This window comes from Argentina anserina, chromosome 7, assembly GCF_933775445.1.
Source record: "Argentina anserina chromosome 7, drPotAnse1.1, whole genome shotgun sequence".
Lineage (NCBI taxonomy): Eukaryota > Viridiplantae > Streptophyta > Magnoliopsida > Rosales > Rosaceae > Argentina > Argentina anserina.
The window spans coordinates 6,409,818-6,436,365 of NC_065878.1; the positions used below are offsets into that span (position 1 = coordinate 6,409,818).

General features: G+C 36.9%; 4 protein-coding genes across 18 annotated transcripts in view; 3 read left to right on the top strand and 1 right to left on the bottom strand.

Moving 5' to 3' along the window:
* The window catches only part of LOC126802145 (rust resistance kinase Lr10-like), a 116,781-nt gene that overhangs the window by 53,240 nt on the left and 36,993 nt on the right, over positions 1-26,548 (top strand). The gene's annotated exons all lie outside the window — the stretch shown is intronic.
* LOC126802153 (uncharacterized) lies at positions 1,443-6,132 on the top strand. Of its 12 annotated transcripts, none has more exons than XR_007672904.1 (4): positions 1,443-3,548; positions 4,166-4,212; positions 4,723-4,811; positions 5,450-6,132. XR_007672904.1 is itself a non-coding variant. In XM_050529717.1 (4 exons), the coding sequence occupies exons 1-4, from the start codon at positions 2,696-2,698 to the stop codon at positions 5,467-5,469; spliced, it is 1,011 nt and encodes a 336-aa protein (XP_050385674.1). In that variant the 5' UTR covers positions 1,443-2,695; the 3' UTR covers positions 5,470-6,132. The 12 variants fall into 12 exon arrangements, 11 of the variants coding, with proteins under 11 accessions (XP_050385674.1, XP_050385673.1, XP_050385679.1 ...); XM_050529717.1 differs by lacking the exon at positions 4,166-4,212 and adding an exon at positions 5,009-5,053 and having other exon boundaries at positions 4,719-4,811; XM_050529716.1 differs by lacking the exon at positions 4,166-4,212 and adding an exon at positions 5,009-5,053 and having other exon boundaries at positions 4,719-4,811; positions 5,659-6,132.
* Positions 16,010-18,548, top strand: LOC126802144 (rust resistance kinase Lr10-like). The gene is made up of 3 exons (XM_050529705.1): positions 16,010-16,704; positions 16,831-16,863; positions 17,107-18,548. Exons 1-3 carry the CDS (start codon positions 16,011-16,013, stop codon positions 18,270-18,272), a joined length of 1,893 nt encoding a protein of 630 aa, XP_050385662.1. The 5' UTR covers position 16,010; the 3' UTR covers positions 18,273-18,548.
* The window catches only part of LOC126802151 (uncharacterized), a 334,978-nt gene continuing 330,838 nt past the window's right edge, over positions 22,409-26,548 (bottom strand). For all 4 annotated transcript variants that reach the window (XM_050529710.1, XM_050529711.1, XM_050529712.1 and 1 more), the window contains one exon: positions 22,409-22,793. In XM_050529710.1, coding sequence (XP_050385667.1) covers positions 22,602-22,793 — 192 coding nt within the window. In that variant the 3' untranslated portion in view covers positions 22,409-22,601. The remainder of the gene's footprint in view (positions 22,794-26,548) is intronic.

Below are 26,548 nucleotides of genomic sequence, written 5' to 3' on the forward strand. Positions count from 1 at the left end.
ATCCTAAGACTCAATAAGCAATACAATTTTTTTTTTCATTCATTTTTTGGATTTTTTTTATATCATGACACAAACAATAAATCAAAGCAAAAACAAACAATCAATGATCTTGCAACCCTACCCCACACTTAGAAAATTATATTGTCCTCAATGTAAGCTCAATAGGAAAAATGTAATTCACAAGCATAGAATAAGACCACATATCAACACATATAAAATTCAACCATAAGAGTGAAGGGATTAGAAAATTCAAACTCCCATAGACGACTCCTCCACATATACGGTTGAAATGGGTTGCCTGTCATGCAGCGCTTGAGTTTTATAGTCTCTCGGCCTAGACTCTCTCATGTTCATTTCCTTTAGGCGCATCTCTTACAATTGTCTCCTCATGCGTGTGCTCCTCAAATGGCTCATAGTATGGCTTAAGTCGATGTCCATTCACCTTGAATGTCTTTCTTGTTTTATCACTTTGAATCTCAACTGCACCATGAGCAAACACGTTAGTAACAACAAATAGGTCAACCCAACGCGAACGAAGTTTCCCTGGAAACAACATAAGCCTCGAATGGAATAACAGAACTTTCCAGCCCACTTAGAACTTCCTTCCTCTAATCATTTTGTTTATTTTTTTCTATTTTCTTTTATTCTTCATTATTTTTTTAGTCTTTTTTTTATTGTTACGAAATCTATAAGTGAAAGTAGTACTAAGTCTAACTGATTTTATTCACACACAATCCTAACATTTAAGGTACGTGGAGCAGATGAGCTAACTGTGTAATGGACTAAAACAGCCCCAGGTAAGGGTCTTACTTTATTCGATATACCTTAAAAGTTAGAATATCATTTTCTTTTGAAACTGTATACATCTATTTATACAAAGTTATTTTCTAAGTTATAAAGCGAGGTGAACGTACGGCCTAAGTATGTTGTCTAGACACAAACTCATTCATTTGTTTCAGAAGGCTGGATAGCTAGATTCAGAGATAGTCGTAAGGCATGACTCATTTGTTGGACACCACGGGGGCCACATCCTCAAAAGGATGCTTTCCCAATCGACTCCATCACCGAGATGTATGTCAGTCTATGGGCCTCTGAGATCCAATTTTGTAAACCTTGAACCAGGGTAATAAAAATAGCATGCCCCTTACTCAGCTCGGAATAAATTTGTGTGTTAGACTACTCGCAAAGTGTTAATAAAGCCGCCCTCAACCAATGTTCTAAAAAACGCTAGGCGTTAATCGGGCGGACAACTAAAAACCAACGCCCAGAGGATTAATCGGGGATTAATCGGCCCAAAATCTAGGCGGTTAAGGATCTCTGGGCGCCTAGGCGCCACCTAGACGGTCATAAGTGGGGATTTTTAGAACATTGCCCTCAACCCCAAGTGACCTTAATTCACAAACTAACTTTGAGGATCTCCCAAAAATCTAGCTGAGAAAGGGAACGCGCCCCACGCGCCGAATGTTGGGATGCTGGGGCTTTATTAGGGTTTCGCGAAGTCGCTGGATGGATTGCTTGGTGGCCGCCATGGCCAAATTTCGTATCAAAGTCATCTGTTTGCTACGATTTTCTCATCTACTTCATGGGTATCTCTACGTCGGAGGTTAATTTTGGACTTCAAGCTTTTCCCAAGACCTGTGAAGCATTTCCAGACCAAATTTCTACCAGGCAAGATTCGGGTTTGCTGAATTTGATCTCAAATTTTGCCAATACAATCCCCTTTCCCAGGTTGAATTCATGTTCTAATGCATATCCTGCGCAGCTACGTGTTCTATCTTGTAGACTTTTGGTTATCTTTTTCTTTCGTTATTCTTTCTTTGCTCGTGTTAATCTTCAGCAGGTAAGGAAAACTTGTGGATCATTATCTATTAGTGATTCTTATCTGATCCTCTTAAACCATAATTGTATTTCCTTTGTTTCTTGGATGATTGAATGATCCGCCCATTTTTGTGGGATATATTATTGCTTAGTAGCTACTTTGATTGATAAACTGATATGGGAATCTATAATCAACCCAAGGAAGATGACTATACACATGTCAGTTGTTATGATTAATGCGATCAGGACAAAACTGGAGGATTGCACCTCCACTTTTTTAGATTTCATTAGTATGTCATGAAAGTTCTCTCATGGAATAGCCAGGGGAGTGCCTAGGAGGGCTTTGTGGCACAAACTCATTTCTATGTTTCTTGCTATGATGTTGATGTACTTTTTATTTTTGACACTAGGGCTCATTCTGATGTCGTTTTAAATAAATTGAAAAATCTGCTATTTGACAAATCTTATGGTATTTCAGCTGTAGGGCAATGTGGTGGTTTAGTGATTCTTTGGAAATAAAATTCAGTTGTTATTGATGTGGTTGAACCTTATCATGATAGATTGATCCATTGTCTGATTAAACATTTGGTCACTTCCAAATCTTATTATACGACTTTTGTCTATGCTTATCCTCAAAAAGATAAGCAAGAGATGCTATGGAACAAACTTGCTAGTCTTCAGCCCCCCAATGATGAAAGTTGGATACTAATTGGAGATTTTAATATTATTACCAGCCTTGATGAAAAGCTTGGTGGCAATCAAGTGTTTACTCGGTATATGGTTAATTTCTGTGATTTTTTAAACAACATGTTTATTCTCTGTGAGAGCTTCTGGTTTGCCTTATACTTGGACTAATAAACATGAGGATGACACTCTTATGTTTGAAAGACTTGATAGAGCTTGTGTTAATGTAAATTTACTCAATGACTGTCCAGAAATTAGTCTGGAAAACCTTCCTATCATAGGGTCAGATCATGGATCAATTTGCCTTACTTTAAATGGGATCAGAAGGAAAAAAGCTAAAGGCTTTAAGTTTGAGGCCATTTGGCTTTCCCACAAAGATTTTAAACCTTTGGTGGAAAAGTTTTGGAACCAGAGAGTTAATGCTAATCCTCTACTAAATTTTGTGACTATTACAGGTCAATTTGCCAACCAAGCTAAAGCTTGGAATAAGAATATTTTTGGGAATCTGTTCAGGAAGATAGAAGATTTAAATGAAAGAAGTCATGACATTCAACAACAGCTAATACTGTCACCTATGTCTTCTTACCTAAAGGAGCATGACTTGAAGATCAGAGATGAACTCTTACAGCTATATAGAGAAGAAGAGATGTACTGGGCTCAAAAGGCAAAAGTTAATTGGCTTAGCCTAGGAGACATGAATACCAGGTTTTTTCAAACTCATGCTAATATTAGGCGGAAAAGCAACTATATATTCAAAATTATGGATAATACTGGAAACTGGGCTACCTCTGAACAAGATATTGCTGATGTCTTGGTCCATGAGTTCAAGAAACAGTTTCATTTGGATTGTGTTCTGATTATTCTTGAGCATTGTATTGATGATATTGACAATGAACTCCTGTTAAAACAGATTACAGATGATGAAATTTGGGAAGCGGTTAATGCTATTGGAGCTCTTAAAGCCCCAGGACCAGATGGTTTACATGCTTCATTTTATCAAAATTGTTGGACAGAAGTGAAAGACACAGTTGTCCCCATGATTAAAGGTATTTTTAATGATAGTAGCTCTTTACATCTTATTAACCATACTAATATTGCCCTAATTCCTAAGGTACATGAACCTACTAAAGTTAATGACTTTAGGCCAATAAGCTTGTGTAATGTCTCTTACAAAATCTTAACCAAGATTCTTGTTAAGAGATTAAGGCCTCTTCTTGCAAAATGTATATCCAAAAATCAAGGTGCTTTTGCACCAGGGAGGGCTATACAGGACAACATACTTATTGCTCATGAATTATTCTCAGACTTTCATAGAAAAAAAGGGAGAGTTGGAGCCTTTGCTCTTAAACTTGACCTTGAAAAGGCCTATGATTTTTTAAGTTGGGACTATATTGCTCAATGCCTTAAAAGGTTTGGGTTTCATGATGATTGGATTAAGTTAATTACTGCTTGTATTTCTTCTGTTTCCTTTTCTCTTCTTTTAAATGGTAATCCTTCTAGGTGGTTCAAACCGACTAGAGGCATTAGACAAGGTGACCCTTTATCTCCGTATATTTTTATCCTGGCTATGGAACCTCTAATCAGACATTTTAATGCCTTAGCGGTAAACCATAAAGCAAATGTAAACCATAACCATTTTAATACCTTTTTTCAAATGCTTCAGGACAGAGAATTAACTGCCACAAGTCTTCTCTATATTTCTCTCCAAAGGTAAAACTCTGCTCTGAAGAATGAAATAGTTAATATTATGAACATCCAACAGAAATCCACTATTGGCCGTTATCTTGGTATTCATAATGTTCTTTTTTGGAAAGATCCTATCAATGCAAAAGAATTACTACTTAAGATTACCAACAAGCTTGCAGGCTGGAAAAAGGGAACGCTCTCAAGAGCAGGGAGATTGACCCTTATAAAGTCAAACTTGGCTTCTGTACCTAATCATGTTATGTCTTGTTTCAAATGTCTCACAAAGCTCACTATGAGCATAGATAAACACTCTAGGGATTTTTTATGGGGTTCCAATGTGACATGCCCTCCTGTAGCTTGGGAACAAGTTTGCCAACCCAAGTCTGTAGGGGGTTTGGGTATTAGACCCGCAGCTTTTTTTAACAATGCAGCTTTAGCCAAGCTTGCTTGGAAAGTGATTACTGACGAGCAAAATTGGTGGTCACAAATTATCAAGAAAAAATATTTATCTAAAGTTTCTTTTTTCCAAGCCAGGAAGAAGCAGAGGAATTCTAAAGCTTGGAATGGAATCTTGGACACTAGGGATTTGATTTTGAAGGGAATGAGATGGATCGTTGGAAATGGTAAGCAAATTAAATTTTGGACTTTTAATTGAGTTTTGATTACCCCTTGTTAAATCTTCTACCATCTAATAGACATAGGAATATTAATTTGGATGAATATGTTGAAGATTATATTAGTAATGGCATGTGGAACAGAGGTAAACTTACTGATATTTTGGATCAAGATGTTAAATATATACTTGGTATTCCTATACCAGTTTCTGAACAGGAGGATAGCTTTGTTTGGGGGCCCTCTTCAAATGGTAAGTTTTCAATTAAGTCTGCCACTTGGATGCAATATGATCAGGTGCATAAACATGATCAAATTCAGCTTTTAAATAAGATGTGGAAACTTGATATACAACCAAAAATTAAAGTTTTTGGCTGGTTACTCATTAGAGGAAGACTTAAAACTAGGGATAGATTATCCCGATTCGGTATGATTGATGATAACTCTTGCTCTCTTTGTTCTAATGACAATGAAACTGCTGACCATTTGTTTGGTTATTGTGACTTTACAAAGGAAATTTGGAGATTATCTAATATTGTCTCCCCAATTGACTTGAAAGAAGGTTACCTTAAAGTTTTTAAGGAACTTTTTATTTCTCAGCCGTATGATGCTGATTTATTTGCAAGAATAATGACTATTTGTTTGGCAGATTTGGAAAACCAGAAATGATAGAATCTTTAGAGGAACAGTAGCTAATCCATTAGCAACAACCATGGCAGCTAATTCATTGTTTATGAATTGCATTAATCTTAGCAAAAGTTCTAGTGCTGCACAATCTCAAACCTTTCCAGCCACTATTAGGTGTCGTGCACCTTCTAGCTCTTGTGTTAAGATTAATTTTGATGGTTCCGTTAATAGAAATTCAGCGGCTAGTGGCTTTATTATCCGAGATGCAAATGGAAGACCACTCTCTGTTGTAGCCAGCTCGGTGGGAAGAGCCTCGGTTCCTGTTGTAGAGGCGCTTGCACTGAGAGACAGCCTTATTGATGCAAAGGCTAAGGGACTTATGAAGCTTGAAGTTGAAGGAGACTCGAAGCTTGTGATTGATGCAGTAAATGGTCAAATTGATCCACCCTGGAGGATAATCAAGCTTGTAGAAGACATTCGAAGGATTGCTATGAGCTATAATTCTATTATCTTTACTCATGTTTTTCGTGAGGTCAACTTTGTGGCTGATGCTTTAGCTAATTTAGGTTATTCTAGCACTTCTACTCTATGTTGGAATGATAGGGTACCATTTGAGGCTTCTAGAGCCTTATTATTTGATCTTGTAAACTCTGGATGTCCTAGAGGCTTTTGTCTATAAGTTTTCTTTTCCATCAAAAAAAAAAAAAACCCCCCCAAGTGACTTAGGAAGGTACAAATGGAGGGTTAAAGTTAATATTAACAAAATGGACTTTACTTATTCCGTTAACTTTATAACTTACAATAAATTAAGCATAAATAAACATTTTAGCTTCCTTAAATTTTATGTAAATTTAACAAGTATCATATATGCATACTACAACAAAATTAAAACATTTATCACAAAAATATAGAATACATTTTATTTTTATTTTTTTACTGTTACCTATTATTGTTCAAATACATTTATTTTTATTTTTTTGGATTTACTATTTAATGTACACAAAATTAATTTTTTTAAAGATAAAGTTTTTTTGTTTTTTTTGTTTTAATTTTACAATTTCCAAAAAAAAAGTAATTTTTTTAATTTATAAGTTATTTTACATTTTTACACTTTACAAAAAAAAGTAAAAAATATTTACCGAGATTTACTTTTTTCAGATGTAAAAAAAACTTATAATTGTGTTTACTGAATGTTACTGTTCACCGTACTATTCACAGGAATTTATTTTTACAAATATACATTATAGTACAAAAATAACACTTCAAAGAATTGAGATTTTCTCAATTCCCCGGCAACGACGCCAAAATGATAAAGCGCTGGTTAAAACGTCTATAATAAATATTGTAAAACATCATCGTTAGTATAGAATAAACATAGATCGTTCTTTCCGGGGAATTGAAGGGAATTCTAAACTTTTAGTGTTTACAAATAATGTGGGGTTTGTGATTGATTATTAACTACTAAAATAAAACCTAAATTACTATTTACATTATCGACTTCTCTTTAACAAACTTAAAACCAAAATTTATCATTACACCACATAATTACAAGTTCGAACCTATCATGCATTCTAATTTGACCAATTACATACTTTTTAGACACCAATACAATTAGAGCATTAGGGGATCATCTAATCATGCAAGATTTCAATTAAGATTGACTTAAGGCTTAATCTAAATTTGCATGCAATCGAATTCAATAACACTTAGAGTAGAAATCAAATAAGATTACATTTAAGCACCAAATCTTTGTTGGAGACATGTTTCATGTGTGGCGTCACCCACCGTGGTTTCACATGCAAATTTTCAGAATTTTTACCACTTTTAATCAACACAAACCGAACCTACTTAGGGCATGATTTGTTTTGTGTCAATATGGTTGATGAATCTAGCACTCACACACAATATTAGGGACTGTATCCAACCACTAAATTCATATGCACATATCTGAAAATTATTTAAAAGTATGAGAAAGATGATTAGAACACAACAATAGAAATACAAACTCATTAATTATAAGAACATAAATTCGGCATAATCTCAAAAAAATATCAAATACAATCTGAAAATTTTAAAACAAATACAAAACCAATATTTCCACATAAACAACAACTTACAATCTTCATAGACAAAGAATTGTAAATTAACACAAATAGACGAAGCTATGGAGATGAGTTGTGAGAATCACACGTTGTAGGAACCTTGGAGGTGTGTCTTCAATGGTGAAACTCGGTGGAGATGATGATTGTTTTGGGGTGGACGGCTTGGCTAATTTGTGAGGGAAGTTTATGGTGATGTTTTGGTAGAGTTTTGGCTCTTGAATGCTAATGAGAAGTAATTTCTTGGAGAGATGAAGCCATGTATATATAGAGGAAAAAATGAGGGTTTGAAATTGCTTCTTTCTTCCTATAATAATATCATGCTTTAATCCCTTAAATCATGCCATGTTTTATTCCCTAAAACATGACATGCTTTAATTCCCTAAAACATGACATGTTTTATTCCCTTTAATGATCATCTTCTATTTAATTGTTGCATGACTTGGCTCCATTTTTTTTCTTTAATTATCTCTTCAATCCAATCTGAAAATAAGAAAATAAAACCATAAGTAAGAGATAATTAGTTTCAAAACGTAACAAGGATTCTTAATCAAACTAGGACTTTAAACCAATTATGTGATTTTAACTCATGTAAGCACAAAAATACATCCAATACCGCCAAATACTCTTACTACGACTCAATGACTCATAGTACAACAATAAAGGCTAAGCAAAGTACAAATTGAGGTAAAAACATGTTAAGAATGTCGCACAAGATGCTTCTATCAGAGATCACTATTAGGTTTCTCGTTTCTTGATTAGAATCAAGCTTGCTCTCTTCTCCCTTCTCCCTCTCCCCAGTATCCTTATTAGTATATTAGAGATCAATTTCAGAAATAGAGAGAGCAGAAACCATTGAGTAGCAAGAAGGGATTTCAGGTCAACGTTTTAAAAAGCGTGCCTAAGACGAGCCTTAAGGCGTAAAAAGCATTAGACTTAGTTGTCTAGGCGCCGAGGCGCAAAAGGCGCAAAAGGTGTTTCAAATAGCGTTTTCAGGCGCGAAAGGCAAAGGCCTAAAAAAAAAAAATTTAGTTCAAAATTTTGTGTTTGAATAGACAATTTATTTTATTTTAAAAACTATTTTTTTTGACGGGGTCTTTTAGATTTTGAGATTGTGACTTTAGAAATACCAGCTCTACCAATCTCCTCTACTAAACCTATGTTGGTGTTGGAGATGATGTTGTTGAAGGTATCGGTGTTGGAGGTGATGGTGATGATGACATTTGGATGATGATTTAAGTAGTGATATTCTAATTGATGATGATGACGATTTTGAAGTTTGAAGCTAGTTAAAAATTTATGGATGCTAAAATTTGCACACCTTTTTTTACATTCCACACTCTTCTTTTTATAATTATTTCTTTTGGTCTCTTTATATTTGTTTCCCACATTACCCTCGTCAAATCTTGAATTAGTTTGAAAGATGAACAACCCAGAATAATCAACACTAGAATCCAAATGGGTATGACTACACCAGTTAACCAAACAAAGTCAAGGTTGGACAAATCGGGAAGTTCATACCTTGAAGAGAAATGAACTGAAATTTACAGTACTGGACATCATGAAACAGAGATAAAATTTCGTACATATAATTATTCAATTTCTACTAGAAAGTTGCTAATTAAACACTAAACCCTACTGAAGTTAAACATCTATATCCAAATTTTGGCCATATGTCTGGGTTCTAATCTATCGAGTTCCATAGAGAGATTAGAGAGCTGGGAAAGTAAAGCGACCGACTAGGTAAAAGAGGAGAGATGAGGGAGTCATACAGTCATTTATGATGGGGTAATGTGGGAAACAAACATAAGGGGAATAAAAGAAATCATTAAATGCAGAAGAGGGTGTGTGGAATGTAAAAAAGGGTGCAAATTTCAGCACCCTTATTTATTTAATTCAAGACTAGTTAGTACTTTAATATATAGATTTATGTTATGCAGGGTAATTGTATGGTTTTGATATGTATTTATTATGAAGGAATAACCATTTATCATGGATATTTTGATTACAAATCATGTTATATATTAGACTACATATAAGATTAATCAATGCACAAGTATATGAATTCATACATAAGGCTTACGCCTTGGTGAGGCTCTTCCGAAAACGCCTCGGCTACACCTTAGCCTTTTAAAACATTGTTTCAAGGTAAGAGTTTTAAGGTGGTGTTGTAATAATCCGAATTTTTGGAACATTCTATTGAGTTGATTTAAATATGCAAACTAAAGGTAAGAGTTTTAAGTGGTGTTGTAATAATCCAAATTTTGGAACTTTCTATTGAGTTGATTTAAAAATATAAAGTTTGTAAATTTCATTAAACGGAAATTGAAAACGGAAACGATATCGGAACGTTTTTTTAGAAAAAATGTTACGTTTCCGCAACGTGAGTATCGACTTTTATTCCGTCGTTCGTTTGTGAAAACTTCATTCACGGATAGTTGTAGAACTCGTCAATACGAGTTCATAGATGCGTCACGCGTTCGAATCGGACGTCGGACGTGAAAGTTATTAACGTTGGAAGTTAGTTTCCGATTTTGGAAACTAGTATAAAAATGACTTTTTTCTGATTAGGGTTTCCATTTCTGGAAACCCCTCTCTCTCTCCTCTCACCCGCCTCCCTCATCTCTCTCTCTCCCCGATTCGCTCTCTCCCTCTCTCAAGGACCCATCTCCGGCGATCTCATCCTCCGATCGTCCATGTCGCACACCGTCGGCATAGGAAGCTTCGCGCGACCCTCCGCAACTAACCCCGAGCTCGACACGCCGTCCCATGCCGCGCCGGAGCTCCACCAGCGACCCTAAGATTCGGCAAAAACCGCCTCCTTCCTAGGTGCATCTTCAGTGACTCCCCGGTGGTTCTAGAGCTTCGTCGAGGTAAGGGTTTTACTTGATTGATGGATTGGTGTGGTTGTTGGTCATTTTGGGTGAGGTTTGGTTGTGGATTGGAGGAGGAGCGGAGAAGGAGGGGGGAGAGATACCGTCGCTTTAGGCGGCGCGTGAAGGGCAGTGGAGTGACTTAGAGGCGGCGTGAGGCCGTGTGGAGGAAGAGGGGGAAAAGAGCAGGAGGAATAAGGCGACGGTGGAGTGCTACGCGCCGGTAGTAGGCTCGGCGCGTGGCCCTATGCACTGCCACAGTTAGTGGCGCGTGAGCACCACGCGCGGTCGCCAGAGGGTGGCGCGTGAACAGTGTTTTTAAAACAGTAAAATTGTAAAATTTATTTTTACATATGGTAAATGTAAAAGAGATTTACGTACGGTAAATGTAAATTTTATTTACATATTGTAAATATAAATGTAAATTACTTTCAATGAATGTAAAAGTAATTTTAAAAGGGTAAATCATTAATTATTATTTACTAAGACAATATTTATATTTGAATAGTATGCATATGTACAGAAATACGTAATCAGTATGTACACGTACATGAATACGTAATTGATGTGTATTTGTACAGAAATACGTAAATAGTAAATACATGAATAGTAATTTCGTAAATCCAGAAATTGTTGAACAGTAACTTATTATTACTGTTTCGGCATTTAAGGTTTACGTAATGATTCTAAATGCTTTTCTTATTTTTCAAGGTGATCGATAAATCAAGGAAAGAAATTACTGTCGGAATTGTGGAATTACGCTCGAGTTTATAAGGTGAGTAAAATCTCACATTTACGAATCTACCCTTGCGGAGATTCAAGATTTTGCAGAATTTTAAAGAATGAAATATGACATGTATTTGATATAGTAGAATATATATATTTGTATAAATGGTAAATAGGTACATATATATATAGTTTGTTATATTTATTACTGTCGTGATTTCATTGTGAATATGTTCATTTTGGTAAATGAGATTTATACATCGAGCATGTGATTTGATTTGTACAATATAACATGATGATCATTGTACATGGTTTTAACTTTGAGTTTTGTTAAAACATGTTTGTCTTTGGACGTGATTTATGTTTTCGGACGAGTTTTTGTCTTCGGACGTGATTGATGTTTTCGGACCAGTTTTTGTCTTCGGACGTGATTGATGTTTTCGGACGAGTTTTTGTCTTCAGACGTGATTGATGTCTTTGGATGAGTTTTTGTCTTCGGACCAGTCTTTGGACGTGTTTGGCATGTCGGAACCTAGCCTTTGGCCGGGCGAAAGTTACGATACAGTTAGAGCTCTAGTCTATCTGCCGGGGTACTGCATATGGGGTAACAAATGGGTTATCGGCTTATGATTACCCATATATTTTTGATATTGGATGACAGATGGTTGTCCAATATCGGCGGCGTACTACATGAGGGGTAACAGAGGTGTACCAGCGCTCATGAGTACCCGTATTATAAATACATTTTGGTAAACAAAGGGGTTGCCCAATTCTCATGAGTTCATATATTTTCACATTATTAGACAACCAGATTTGCCGTCTAATTTGTCATGAGTGCATTTATATTGTTAATTTGTGGATTTTCGTATATATTGATATGCGAGTGGTATTTGTTATTTTACTCATACGAGCTGTAAAGCTTACCGGGTTTGTGTTTACAATTCCGGCGCACCTATTCGATGGTGTATGAGATAATTTCGCAGGTGTCGATTAGAGGAAATCGAAGGACAACTCTGAAGATTCAAAGTCGTTCATTTTCCATCTTGTGGTGAGGATTTGTGTGGATTTGTGTGAGAATTTGTGAGGATTATTACATTTCCATTTGATGTAATGTAATTTATAAATTTGGTTTGTAATAATTGGTTTGTCTGGGTTGTATTGTGAACTCAGTAATGATCCAATAAGACATTAAAACGATTTCGATTTATTGAGATTGTTTTAGAGTTTTTCATGACATCGAAATTTGAGTTTCATACTCTAAATTTTAGAATCGTGACAGGTGTCATTTATTTTCTCAATTGTTTCGGGATTGATAGTTATAGTTCTAAATCCAGTTGCTTTGTTGATCATATTTCCGAATGTGATGCACTGATGTGACTGTTAGTAGAATTCTTTGCCTTCATTGCTTCCAACCAGCAACCACGTTTAACTAAGTGATGATGTGACTGTGGTCTACTTATTTTTTTCTTCAGATTACAGTATAACAAACTACAGCACGCCAAAGGTTAAATTGTAGTATTCGAATTTAATTGAACAAAGGGAGTTAAGCTAGCAGTGTTCTAAATATTGGATATATCGGCCGATATATCGCCGATATTTAGAAAACGATACGATATCGCCATATCGGTTGACTATATCGGTCAACGGTCAAATATCGGTCAAACTCCGATATATCGGTCAAATATCGGTCAAACTTTGATTTTTTTATTATTTTCTCAATTTTTGTTTAATTTTTTAATATTTATTTCCTCTTTTTAAAAAAAAAAAACTTTTTTTTTCATTTTTTCATATATATTTTAAGGCATAAATGCCAATTTGCACCCCGAACTTGCATTTGAGTCAATTTGCACCCCGAACTTGCATTTGAGTCAATTTACCTCTTAAACTTGGTAAAAATTGCCGATTTACACCCCGAATTTGTATTTGAGTCAATTTACCTCCTAAACTTGGTAAAAATTACCGATTTGCACCTCATCCGTTAAATTTAACTGTTTCTATCCAATTTTGAGTCACATGTCATGCATTTAAGGGGTAGTATTGTCATTATATATTTATTCATATTGAATAATGAAATAAATTAATAAATTTACTTAAGAGGCACACTTGCTACAATGTTTGTTTTTTCGAAACATGTTATTGATTTATACATTTATTATTTTATGTGATATAGTATGTTAAAAGATATTATAAAAAATATAAATAAATAATTATATTGAAAATTAAAAATAAATGTGTGTTCTGAGAGAATTACTATTCTACCATTATGTGTGTCTTAGCCTTATTAGGTTTTCTATTAGAGATATATTCGCATCTCTGTAATAGATTAGGACTCCGAATCCTACGGTTATGTAATGCTTATATATTGGCCTCATTATCAATCAATAAACGGTTACGTTCTGTTCTATTAGTCGTTATTATTCTCGTTTTGCTTATCCTCCAACAATGTGTACATATAAAAATATATTTATACACAACATACTATATTTGAATGGGTGGGTATATTGAATATATAATTCAAAGTAGGGTTAAGTAGGTAGAAAAAAAGATATAAATAAATAATTTGATTAACAAAATAATCCTCATTTTAAAGAATATTTTTATTTATTTTTAAGAAAATATAAATATATAATGACAATACTACCCCTTAAATGCATGACATGTGACGCAAAATTGGATAGAAACAGTTAAATTTAACGGATAGGGTGCAAATCGGTAATTTTTACCAAGTTTAGGAGGTAAATTGACTCAAATACAAGTTCCGGGTGTAAATCGGCAATTTTTACCAAGTTTAGGAGGTAAATTGACTCAAATGCAAATTCGGGGTGCAAATCGGCATTTATGCCATATTTTAAATATATATGATGAATTTCAAGTCTAAATAATCATTCTTAAATGCCTATTTTTATTATTAAATGTCGTTTGTGTACTTTAATTGTCATTAAATCAAGTATTTATTTTCTTTAGTTTACTTAGTACCGTTTTTTTAGTTTATTTGATACATATTGAAGTATAATTTTATAAATTTTATTGAAAATAAGCAAATCCGATAAAACCGATATATCCCCGATAAAACCGATATATCCCCCGATATATCGTTTTACCTCTCGACCGATACGATACCAAAAACGATATTTAGACCATTGTAAGCTAGTCAGATTTTTTTTATTTTTAAGTTGTATATACATACCCAAATTTCTAGTACAATTTCAGCTTAACGCAATCTTCTTTTAAATCAAATTTAGTCTTGTAATCAATCCAAGTCTCTAGTTCTGAAGAAACCATCCCAAAAATCCCTAAACCCCTGAAGACCCCTCGATCAAACCATCTGATTCCCAGCCAATTTGGCAGTGATTCAGTGAATGATAATATCACCACTGAAGAAGATGATTTCTGATTAGGGAGAATTCCCCCGACTCTCTGGAGGCTTTGTATCTATACAAAAATGGGTGAATTATCTCGTTGGTGGTTTGGAGAAGCTTGGAAAAAGAGGAGGAGAAGAAGACCGCTAATACGGTAGGGATAAAATTGGAAATAGAAAAGTGTCGCGGGTAGAACGATAAGGTTTGCCTGATCAGTCCGAGAGGCGAAAGTGGACAGTGGGCTTGGTCGACCATTCTTTAGTTCGGGCACTAAGACACGCGATGTATCAATTCTGAGTGATGTAGAAGGCAAGATCATTGCCTGTTCCGCTGCACTTGGTCAAATTAGGCTAGCAATTTATGATTGGCATGGGTCTGAGAATTTTTTTTTTTTGGAACACGATGGGTCTGAGAGTATTGAAGTGCAAGAAATGGCACTAAAGATGCACATTAAGTCTGAAAAATATTGGGACACCATGCATGGTTTGAATGTTTGATGTGTATTGCGACCATTCTGGATCGTTTTCCAAAAAATACAAGTTGCTATGAATAATTGTCAAGACTTCCAAGTCTTTGAACGAAATTTCTACGGCATAAATAAATATGACGCTTTCGTCCCAATCTGCATTGCGTTGTAACTCTCATGCAAGTCCCCTTCATGTTTCATTTTCCAAATCGACGTGGAAGAACTGCAACCACGGGTGCCCAGCTCAATATGTCATTGACCAAGACCTGATCGATGGGGGGAGCATTCACGTAAATATGTAAACTCGAGGAGGTTGGGGCTTTATCCACAAAGATAGTTACAGTAAGTGTTTCTTCGTCATTACAGTCTCTGGGTCCGGCAACAAATATGAAGAAGTTGTTGGAGAGGAGAGATCTCACATCTAAAAAGTGACAAAGAAAATAAAACTTATAAGTGGGTGGATAATAACCAATTGTACCGAAATCTTTTGTGATTAAAACCCAACACCTGTGAGGTGGCTAAGTTAGGACAATATCGGTACAGTTGGTCCACGGGCCACGCTTGTCGCTGTTTAACATGGTATCAGAGCGGGTCCCTCTCCATTCGCGCCTCCAATCTTTCGTGGGCCCGAGTTGGGTGTCACTTTGTCATGTCATCGGAGGGTTTCCGATTGGATGACCACTAAGTGTCGTTAGTTACTGGACCTTAGTTTCTTTCGTCCCAGTATGTGGGATGTTAATCTGTCACGTGTCAACCTAAAAAATTAAGTTGCACGTGAGGGGGCGTGTTGGAGAGGAGAGATCCCACATCTAAGAAGTGACAAAGAAAATAAAGCTTATAAGTGGGTGGATAATAACCAATTGTACCGAGACCTTTTGTGATTAAAACTCAACACCTGTGAGGTGGCTAAGTTGGGACAATATCGGTACAATTGGTCCACGGACCACGCTTGTCGCTGTTTAACAGAAGTAACACGTCATACGACACGTTTTGTAAACGAAAGTGTATATAATTATATATTTTTTGTTATTCTGAAATTCGACTGCGTAAATCCTTCTCCATGGGAATAAGCGGGAGCCTCTCCCTCTGTGGGTGGTGGGTTTCAATTATAGCCTCTTTGTTTGTTGGCTTATCACATGAGGATGACTGTGTCCCTTCTTCCTGCGGCGACATCCCCAACATCAGCCCCCCTTTTCGGCTACAGGATGATCCGGAGCACTGTGGCGTCCCGGGGTTAACTTTGAAATGTGACAAAAACATCACAACGCTGCCCCTGCTCTCACACGAGTACCTCGTGAAGGAAATCAACTACACTAGGAGCACAATCCGAGTGGTAGATCCTGGCCTTGAGAAGAGCAACTGCTCTTCCCTTCCTCGATTTCCTTTGTCCCAATATGATTTCTATCATCTGGCTAACTGGTGGTTGTCATATGAATCAAATTCAGTAGTAACTCTGTTGAAATGTGCAAATCCAGTGAATGATCCTCGGTATGCGAACACTGCTCCCTGTATTAAATCCGAATTCTATGGTTATTATTATGCCATTCAAAGCTCTATGACTGTGGGTGATCTGGAGAATGGGTGCAGTATAGATTCGAGGGTTCCTACCACTTGGACGTACGGAGATGACCAAAACGTTTCATATCAAGACATACACGATCAAATGGTGTACGGCTTTGAGCTGGTCGGCTTTTACGGGTGCAACGGTAGTCAATGGAGTTACCCGTACGGATGTTATCCCCGCAGCATACGAGGTAATTATTGTCTGAGTACGCCGTGATTTCTCGTTTTGAACAATCATCCAACTTGATTTTACACGAGTAATTTACCCTGCTAATAATTTTCTACTTTCTTTGTCATGAACTCTAATTAAACTCCAGGTTTCTTTCGACTTTGTTGGGCGACGTTCGAAGGTAAATACTGTCATTTCTCCCAATATATTTACAGTGAACTCACCACACTCTATCTCCACTAATTTGTGTGGGCCTAATTTATGGAAAACAAATCCATACATGGTTGTCTGTCTTGTGTCTTATATCAGTTATATGGCATATACAATATTACAAGGCAAAAAGAACCTAAGTAATGGCATGGAGACAATATGTAGGATTATTTTTGGTGCAAACTAACCCCACTCCTTTAATTTTTTTTGGCAGTTATGGAGTTCCGTTTGGCAGTTTACGAGATTATTGCCGTTGCTGGTGTTGTGGCGGTAAAATTTATATTTGGAGCTCCATTTGTGATTGCACTAGTTATATTTAAGTGGAGAAGAAGGCATTGGTCAACCTACGGCACTATAGAAGATTTTCTGCAAACTGACAATTTCATGCCTATAAGGTACTCCTACTCCAACATTAAGAAAATGTCTAATGGATTCAAAGATATGTTGGGGGCAGGAGGTTTTGGCTCTGTATTTAAATGCAAATTAAGGAGCGGTCACTTTGGAGCCATTAAGTTGTTAGGCAAGTCTAATGCCAATGGGGAAGATTTCATGAGTGAAGTAGCTACTATTGGAAGGATTCATCATGTTAATGTGGTACAGCTTGTTGGCTACTGCGTGGAGGGTTCAAAGCGTGCTTTAGTATATGATTTCATGCCAAATGGGTCTCTTGATAAATATATTTACTCCAAACAAGAATCCATAAGTTACAAGAAAATGTATGAGATAGCAGTTGGAGTGGCTCAGGGTATTGAATATTTGCATCAAGGTTGTGAAATGCAAATTCTACATTTTGATATCAAGCCTCACAATATTCTACTTGATGAGAATTTTATCCCAAAGATCTCTGACTTTGGGCTGGCAAAACTATACCCGGCCAATAACAGCATCGTCTCTACAATGGCAGCAAGAGGCACCGTGGGATACATGGCTCCGGAGTTGTTCTATAAGAACATTGGTCGTGTTTCATACAAAGCTGATGTTTATAGTTTTGGAATGTTGTTGATGGAAATGGCAAGCAGAAGGAAAAATCTAAATGCATATGCTGATCAACCCAGCCAGATTTACTTTCACTCATGGGTTCATGATCAATACAATGATGGGAAAGACTTGGAGATTGGCGATGCTACAGCAGAGGAGCAGGAATTAATCAAAAAAATGATTATAACCGCCTTGTGGTGCATCCAAATGAAACCAAATGATCGACCTTCAATGAAAAGAGTCGTGCAGATGCTTGCAGGTGATGTTCAAGACATCGAAATGCCGCCAAAGCCTTTTCTGTGCCCGCAACAGATGCCTGAATGCCCGCAACAGACGCCTGTAAACAACTTGGTTCCAGTATGTTCAAATGTGGAGCTGACATGTACTCTTTCTGGTAGGTGATGAACTGATGATCAGCTACCTAGCTGCTACCAGTCACGTCACTTCTTCTAGCTTTTAAAATTTCAGATTAGCTACTATTGCAGATTACTGTAGTGATAAAGATGTACTGTGAATGAACTTCAAATAATGTATCTTTCCATTACTTTGCTGCATCAATGCTTCCGTACGTGTCTTGTAACTTTCTCCAGATTCCAGAACCAAATATTGAGTTAAGAGTGCAGATCCATACAAGTTAAGCTAGTGATAATTGTGTTATGTAATCATGAAATTGGCAACAGCTCCACCCTAATTAACAAGCTTATGCTTCAATTCCAATGACTCCAGATTGATTATATGATTGTCACAAACTAACAAGCTTATGCTTCAATTCCAATGACTCCATATTGAATAAATGATTGTCACAAACCTGCACGTCAGAGCTTTCAAGGAATGTCTAGATAACCTAGGCACTTAATACTCGGTTTCGAAAAAGAATGAGCACTTGTTCCGACTGAGTGACTGACGACATGAAAGAAATCTCCAAATCAACATGATATCACAACTCCAAGAGGTAAGTTGCAACTACCAAAATAACCAAATATAATATCCTCACGGTTGAGAGAGAGAGTTGCAAATTAAACAAGAAAAATGCCTGAACTGTAGAATTTGAAAAGAAGAAGCCAACACACTATCCTCAAAAATCTTTAGTTTTTCTCACTTGGAATGCTTCTGGTTTCTTCGTCATCTAATAGAAACTAGGGTCTAGGAGGAGCTGAATGAAACTTTACTCCACTATTCCTGCTAAACTTTTGCAATACTGGAGAATGTAAGAAAGTTTCTGCTACACTATCAAGAAGCCAAGCACAAAGTTCATTGGATTGGTGGGGTTTTTTTTGCCCCCCATTATCATACAAGAATGTGCTTCTTAGCCACTATTGTTGTATAAAAACCTAAATATAAATAGCATAATTCTAGATTCCAATTTGCGTTTGTGTGCACAATGACATATAAGAACGCATCTCAGTCATACACAGTAATTGTTTCAAACAGAGGACTTGAATCTCTTGCTAGTTTACATGCAAGATGTGTAGGAGCAAAATGATCACCTAGAAACTTAACAAACTGATTATCTTCTGTGATTGATTTCAGATTGTAAATGCATATAAACATTCTTAATTTTGGCTAAAAACACACCTGTATTTTCAATATAGGGAGATCTCTATCAACATCTCCACAACTACAACTCCACGGTTGTTAATATTTAGTATCATTATTAAAAAAATTCCTAAAAAGTAGAACACTTACAATAATGGTGAGAAGAGCAGATGAAGCACCTTGGCGGGAGAGACAAAGTTCAGTCCATGACAAGGGCTTTGTGACCTCAAATAGCACACTTCTGAACTTCTCTTTCAAATTCTCATGCGAGCCAGTGTTATCAATCAATATGTCTGCCTTCGACCTCTTTAGGTCGAGTGATACTTGAGCATTCATGCGGTTACAAGCATCATCCTCACTTGTTCTGTCTCCCAACATGAGTCTGAAGCTGTGTTTCAGGATCGACCCAAACAACAATAATGTGCCTGGTCCATCTATCCATCTTGGTCTCGAACAATAAAGGGACATCAAGAACAATAATCTTTGATCCCTTCAACCATGACTCAATTTCCCAAAATATTCCGGATAAAATATAAGGAGCCAGTAATCTACAAAAGCATATAACATAAACAAAAAAATTAATAGGGTATGTAAGTTTTATTATAAGGCATATGTTAGGCATAATCTCTCATGAAGCAACCAATTTCTGACAGAGCCTAAACAATGTCTAGAACTAGGGAGTTTACTTATTTCCCCTTTTTACACAACTCAAAACTTGGATGAGTATTGGAAAAGATTGAGTATAATAATTATAATTCACAACCATAAGGGAAGAATTCTTCCCTGGCCTCCTAAGCTTATTACATCTATTTGAAAAGTGATTCAACAGTACAAAATCCTCTTATTATTATTAACCAAAATTAAAACCGCCAATATTCGGCAATTAATCAGTAGATCACATGTTGACAATGCATCACCAGATTAAATTAAAAGTAGTTTACAGACAATGCTATTGTTTACAACTTTGTGTTACAAAGAAACTCTTAAGTGAAATCATAAAGTAAAATTGAGTGGTCCACAAGAAAGTAAATACCGGTTCAAAAGTTTACGTCAGAGAATACAATTTTCTCTGTCATGTTGCAAAATACCCTGCTGAAATGCAGAAACAACCTTTCCCATGCACCAGTTCCCTTCTTCAATAGCTCCTGAAATTAATGATACTCAGTCCACGAAAAATCTAAAGAGAAGTGATTCTTCATAGTTGTCAGAGTTAATATGCTTCAATTTCGGTAATCACTTACACGAGCCACAAGATCGTCGTCAACAACAGGAATGTCATGGGCCTTGAAAAGATTTGAGACAGTACCCTTCCCATATGAAATCCCACCCGTCAGTCCCACTATCCTCATTCTTCTCTCAGTCAATCAAGAAACGTCAACAAATAGTGATCAACAAAATTCTTGTGTTTGATATATTCTAATAAGAAAAATACTATCTTTCATGTGTCTGAATTTGCTACAGTAGAAAAAGCACTTGGACCACAGTGGGCAAGAGTATTTGCCTTTTGTTTCATCACCAAATCAAAGCGGCAAAACTTTTGGATCATGATCAATATTCAGTCAAAAAGGATCATGGAAAACAATAATGAAGCATAATTTTATCCCAATTCTGAAACTTTTCATTGTATGACATTACACCAGTACGTATCTAATCCTCACACCTAGGCTCTGTGGCACACAACCACAAGAGAAACCAAAGCTTTTAAATTATCAACAGTAAGGATGACAAGGCATGGGAAGTAGGAGGCTTAAATAATTTAGAAAAATAAGAATAAAATAATGCAAATAAGATCTAAAGAAGGAACAACTATCCTACTCTGCATTAAGAAGAAATCCAAAAAAACAAAAATACCAGCATTACTAAGCTTCCCAAACCAAGCTAGACCAGAACCATCACCATCTTCAGACTTCTAAACCAGCTGTGGAACCTTTGTTATGAGGCGTTTGATAAACCCTACTCCTAGAGGTTTTCTGCTTATATTCTTCATCAAAGTGCCTCAAGGGGAAGCAAACAACAGCTACCAGCATTTAGGTTACAAAAACAACTAGTTAAGGGATTAAATAAGAGTATAACCTAAACAACAAATATTAACTATGATATGTAAGTTTCATGAGTCATCAGTTGCGAATGCTGACGGAATTGAGACCCATCTTATACTGAGTCCAGTGGCCCAGATAACTGATAAAGTATGCAACTTTATTTCGGAAACCCAAAGTAATATAATCCTAACATCAATATTATTTGGATTAAAAAATAAAATTAAAAACCAGAGAGAAAAGATTATTCAAAGATTAGAGTAGGCTTTAAACCTTGCAATACTCTATAATTTCCTGTGACAAATACTAAAAAAGATTTTATAGCAGCAAATTCCAGGCAGGAAACTATGGAAGTGGAACAGATAAGCGAACAATAAAAGAAATAAACAGAAATATAATTGACTTATTAATTAAAGGTAGACTGATCCTCAGTACCAAATGAAGAGAAACCAATGAAGATGATAGTAGAAAAGGCTATAAATAAATTTAAATTTATAGCACAATTATAGCTGTAGAGTTGAATGCACAAGGATAATGATAATCAGAACTGAACTGCCATTGGTAATACTTCAATGTCTGAATGATTTCTATCATCTGAAATACTTCAGCATCCCAGACTGTAATCATATGTTAATATCAAACCTCATTCAGAATAAGCATCCAAAATTTATGCAAAACAGCACTTTAATGGAATAATACTAGGGTACCATAATTTTCAAGTAACCAACATGTACATATATGAGTAACAATGAAAACCCTCTCTTTATTTGTAAGTAGACAAATTACAGTGTTTGGTTGCATTGAATGGATAAAGTAGCCTAAGAGCCTCCTTCTAGAACAACATTCTTTGAATGCACAATGCAGTAGCTAAGCATTGCTTAAGCCAAAATAACATCGTACAGAAACACGATAACATAACAAAACAAAAATATCGAAATAGATAAATAAGTGCTTTAGAAGTCTGAGTAACACAAGAAACACTTATTCACCATTGAGGACTTAATAGTCGCTACGATAAATAGGTTTGAAAAGTTGTTCTCAATCATCATAGATTCATAGTACAAACATATTGAATGTGATAAAAAGTAGAGTTCCTAATATTCATATGATCCAAAATCAGAAGCATGTATACTATGTACCAATGAGTTTAAATTACAGTCTAGAGAAACTCAGAAGGCGAATTGGAATCTGGCTTTCCATTGTCACCTAGTCCGCCTGAATGCTGCAAATTCTGCAAAATTTGAGGTGGCAGAGTCCCTAAACCACCTCCAAGGCCATCATTCATTGAGCCGAAAAATTGACAAACAAACCTAGCCATGACCCCAAGAATCTGCATTTGGTTCTGGCATGCCTCAGCATGCATTTGCATCATTTGCTTCTCATGCTGATTTGCAAACCTACCATCCTCTCCCGCCACTCCAACTCCTCCACCCCCCCCCCCTCCTTTCTTCCATCCTCATCCTCCTCTGACGCTCCTCATCAAATTTCCCCTGTAACCTTGACCTTTTCTCAAATTCCCTTCTTGTCCACATGACCTCTCTCTCTTGCAATTCCAATTCTCTATCTTCTAACAAGTCCTTCAGCTCATTCCTCCTCTTCTCTCTCCTAAACTCACTTTCTTTCCTCCTATCCTCCCTCTCAGCTTCATCTTTCTCTCTCCTACACGCCCTGTCTCTCCTCCCCTCTTCTCTCTTCACAACCATATTCTGCAAGTCCAACACCTGAGCACTCATCACCCCTAACCTCCTACGCAATCCAACCTTACTCAATTTCCTTCTTTGAGCCATTCCCATGTCCGCAATTTCTCTATCACCCCCAAACTCACCAACTTTACTTTTACCCAATTCCTGGCCACGATCATCATCACCACCAGTACCATCTTCTTCTTCCAAATGTTCATCGTCATCATCATCATCTTCTTCTTCTGTGTCAGCACAGTCAATCCCAAACCCCAAGTCCCCACAATCCCCAAAAACATCAAAGTTGTCATTTTCACACGGCCTCTTGCCCTTACCATCAAGCTCCACATCACCAAACACGTCCTTGTGGAGAATTTTCACCATCTTCCAGTTGAACTCGTCCTTGGATCCCGGATCTTCTGCTTGACTCCAAGGTACTGGTGGCGCATGTTTTGAACCTTGATCGACACGTCGCGCCATGACCATTTGAAAGGAAAGGTCACAGGGTTGTCGAGGTTGTGCACTAGGTTCACATGCTCTGCTATGGGCTTGAATTTTTTCTCACGGGTTTTGAGCTTGGCTAGAGCTCCAGAGCTGAGAAGCTCAGAATACTTGGCGAGAAGGGTCTGTTCTTCGAGCTCCGACCATTTCTTGCGCTTCATTTTCAAGCACTCACAGACAAGGCTGTCTAAGACTTAAGCACCCTGTCCATTTAATAAGTATCCAAGTTTAACAGTCTCTTGCAGCAAAATACTAATAAACTTGGATACTTATCAACACACTTAGCTATATGTATCGGCACGGTGCAATTCCAAGTTTAACAGTCTCTTGCCATAGATTATTAAGTTTTGAAATTGCACGGTGCCGATACACAATGCCAGCAATAAACTACCTATTGTAATCAAATTGGCAAGTGTTCCAACAAATATCATATCATGCTGCTTCCCTTTCTGTTGTTATTTAATGTATCGAATTGGTAAGGCTACGAATGCAGCAGAGAGTCTACTTTCAATTGAACGATTCGGTACGACTCATTCACCGTTAACAACTACGAAATCACAGATTAAATCAAATGAAAAGCAAAACAAAACACAGCAGTACCCAGTTACCCAGAGTTGGTAATCCTAATGATCTGAAGAAGCGAATTTCACATTAAATAACTTCCATCAGGTCAAACAGTAAATCATATACACAATTAAGATCGAGCTTCACACACGAAAGGGACTAGCAGCTTCAGTGTAATTAAGCATCTGCAACTAAACGAGCGGCCTCAATGGACGTTAAGCAGAAAATGAAAGAGAGATCTCACCTGTTCGTATTCCGGTGGGTGCGACGGAAGAAGAAGAAGAAGAAGAAGAAGGCGACGATTGAGGACTTGAGGTCGAGAGCCGGGAAGCTTTCGGTGATAAGTTCAGAGGTCTAAAAAAACCTGTTTCATCTATGGATCCGGGTTCGGGTCCTAACCCATAACCCATAACCCGATGAAATTTCTATATTAGTAATCTCATTCTTTTTAATACATCGCTAATATCCTTGTTAAGTATAGTTCTTCTAACAATAGAAGAATACATGTATCTTACATGGCCTTGATACTTTGTTGGATAACATTGCTGGTCTTTTTAAAACTAGGGAGTTTATGACCGATAACTCTCGCTAGTTTTTTTTGCTTGAACTAGTGGCTCCAATTGTACCCAAATATATATTTATAACAATGCATCATTACCAAAACGAAATGAAACCAAGCTGATAGTTCCATCTCGCATGACACTTGGGTGAGGTACATGCATGAAAACGAAGTGAAAACTTTGCATCATGTTACTTCCACTCTCGTTTCTAGTGGTGTGTACATTCAGGTGAGTCGGGTCATTGAGCTTAGCCTTGTGAGCATGATTTTGTAAATATTTAGGTAACCGGGTTCAATCCGAAACCGCATCGGCTTCATACCAGAAAATGGTTTATCTGAATATTCGGATTACCTCGTTTATAATGCTGATATGGTCTGCAAAAGAGACAAACCGAAAAAAGTAGATTGGTTGCAACTGGGTCTTAACCCGGACCGGGTCGACCACCCCATGAGAATGCTCAATGAGTATTTCAGTACTCCACAAACCCACCGGATAACTAGTCAGAAGGCTCAGGTAGTTGCCCTTTCCATACAGAAAATGGAACTTGGCAACTTGTTACTTCTTAACTACAATTATTCTGCACCATATCTGATATCACATTACAACAGATTCCTGTACATCAGAATAGTTCTACAATATTGACCTAAAGGGATCATTTGCTCAAAATCTCTTCGCATAACAAGTCTTGGAAAATCTGCCACAATGAAGAAGTTAAAACCCAACTAACACAGATTCTCAAATTTTAACATGTCAACGATCACTTTCTTCATGGCATGGATGAGCAGTAGCATGTTATAGTTTCCTATAAAATATTGCTCCACATTCATGTGCATTAATGAGCAAAAATGAAAACGCACATGTTGGAGGTGAGTCTGAAATCTTCTCGGCTCGGGTCTCCTCACGTCATGTTTAAATGACAAATTTATGATTAAATTCTATAACTCGGAATAAGTGACAAAAAGGAACACAATCACCCTCACACGCTCAAAACCGTTCCAACTTCGACTAGAAATCCTCAAACCTTACCAACGACCCCCATACATTTCCCAAAAATATATTATAGGGTAATAACGTCCAGAGTTCCTTGATTAAAAGTCAAGAACTCATCTCCTTATCCATTAAAATTTGGGGAAATAATGTCTAATTCATCTCCAAATTCCCCCAAAAATTCTAAAACAATTCCCACACTATCCTCAACCATCAAATGACTCAAAACACCATCAAAAACACCTCCGGCACGACAGCAGCCGCCCCTAAAGCCGTCAGAAGTGGCGGTCGGCCGCCCCTAATCTGACCACCACAACCAAAATGACATTTCTAAAAACTTTCTCAACTGCATCCACATCCAATTCTAAGCCTAAACAATCGAATTTATGATGAACACAAAATAGGCACTATTCACAACCCTAGGATTAGAATTTCTTGATTCGAGCACTTACACTTTGATTTGATTCAATTCCTTTGGATGGATTGTCGGCAACGCTGAGACAAACAAACCCCCCCCCCCAAAGAAATTTGACCTATGGCGACCGGAGGAGAGAGTTCCGACGAACAGGGTGATACAACAGTGGCGAAGCTTCCGAGTGACACAGCTCCTTCACGGCGACGAGATAGGGCCAGCCACCAACCCAAAAATGTAGGGGATTGAGTCACCTTTTTTGAATGAGACCAATGTGCCGGTTTGGTGTTGCCAGACAGCGACAGTTCGATAGAGAAAAGGCGGCAGGGTCAGGGAGCTCGAGACTACAATGAATTTTTTTTTTCATTTCTCTCTCTCTCTCTCTCTCTCTCTCTCTCTCTCT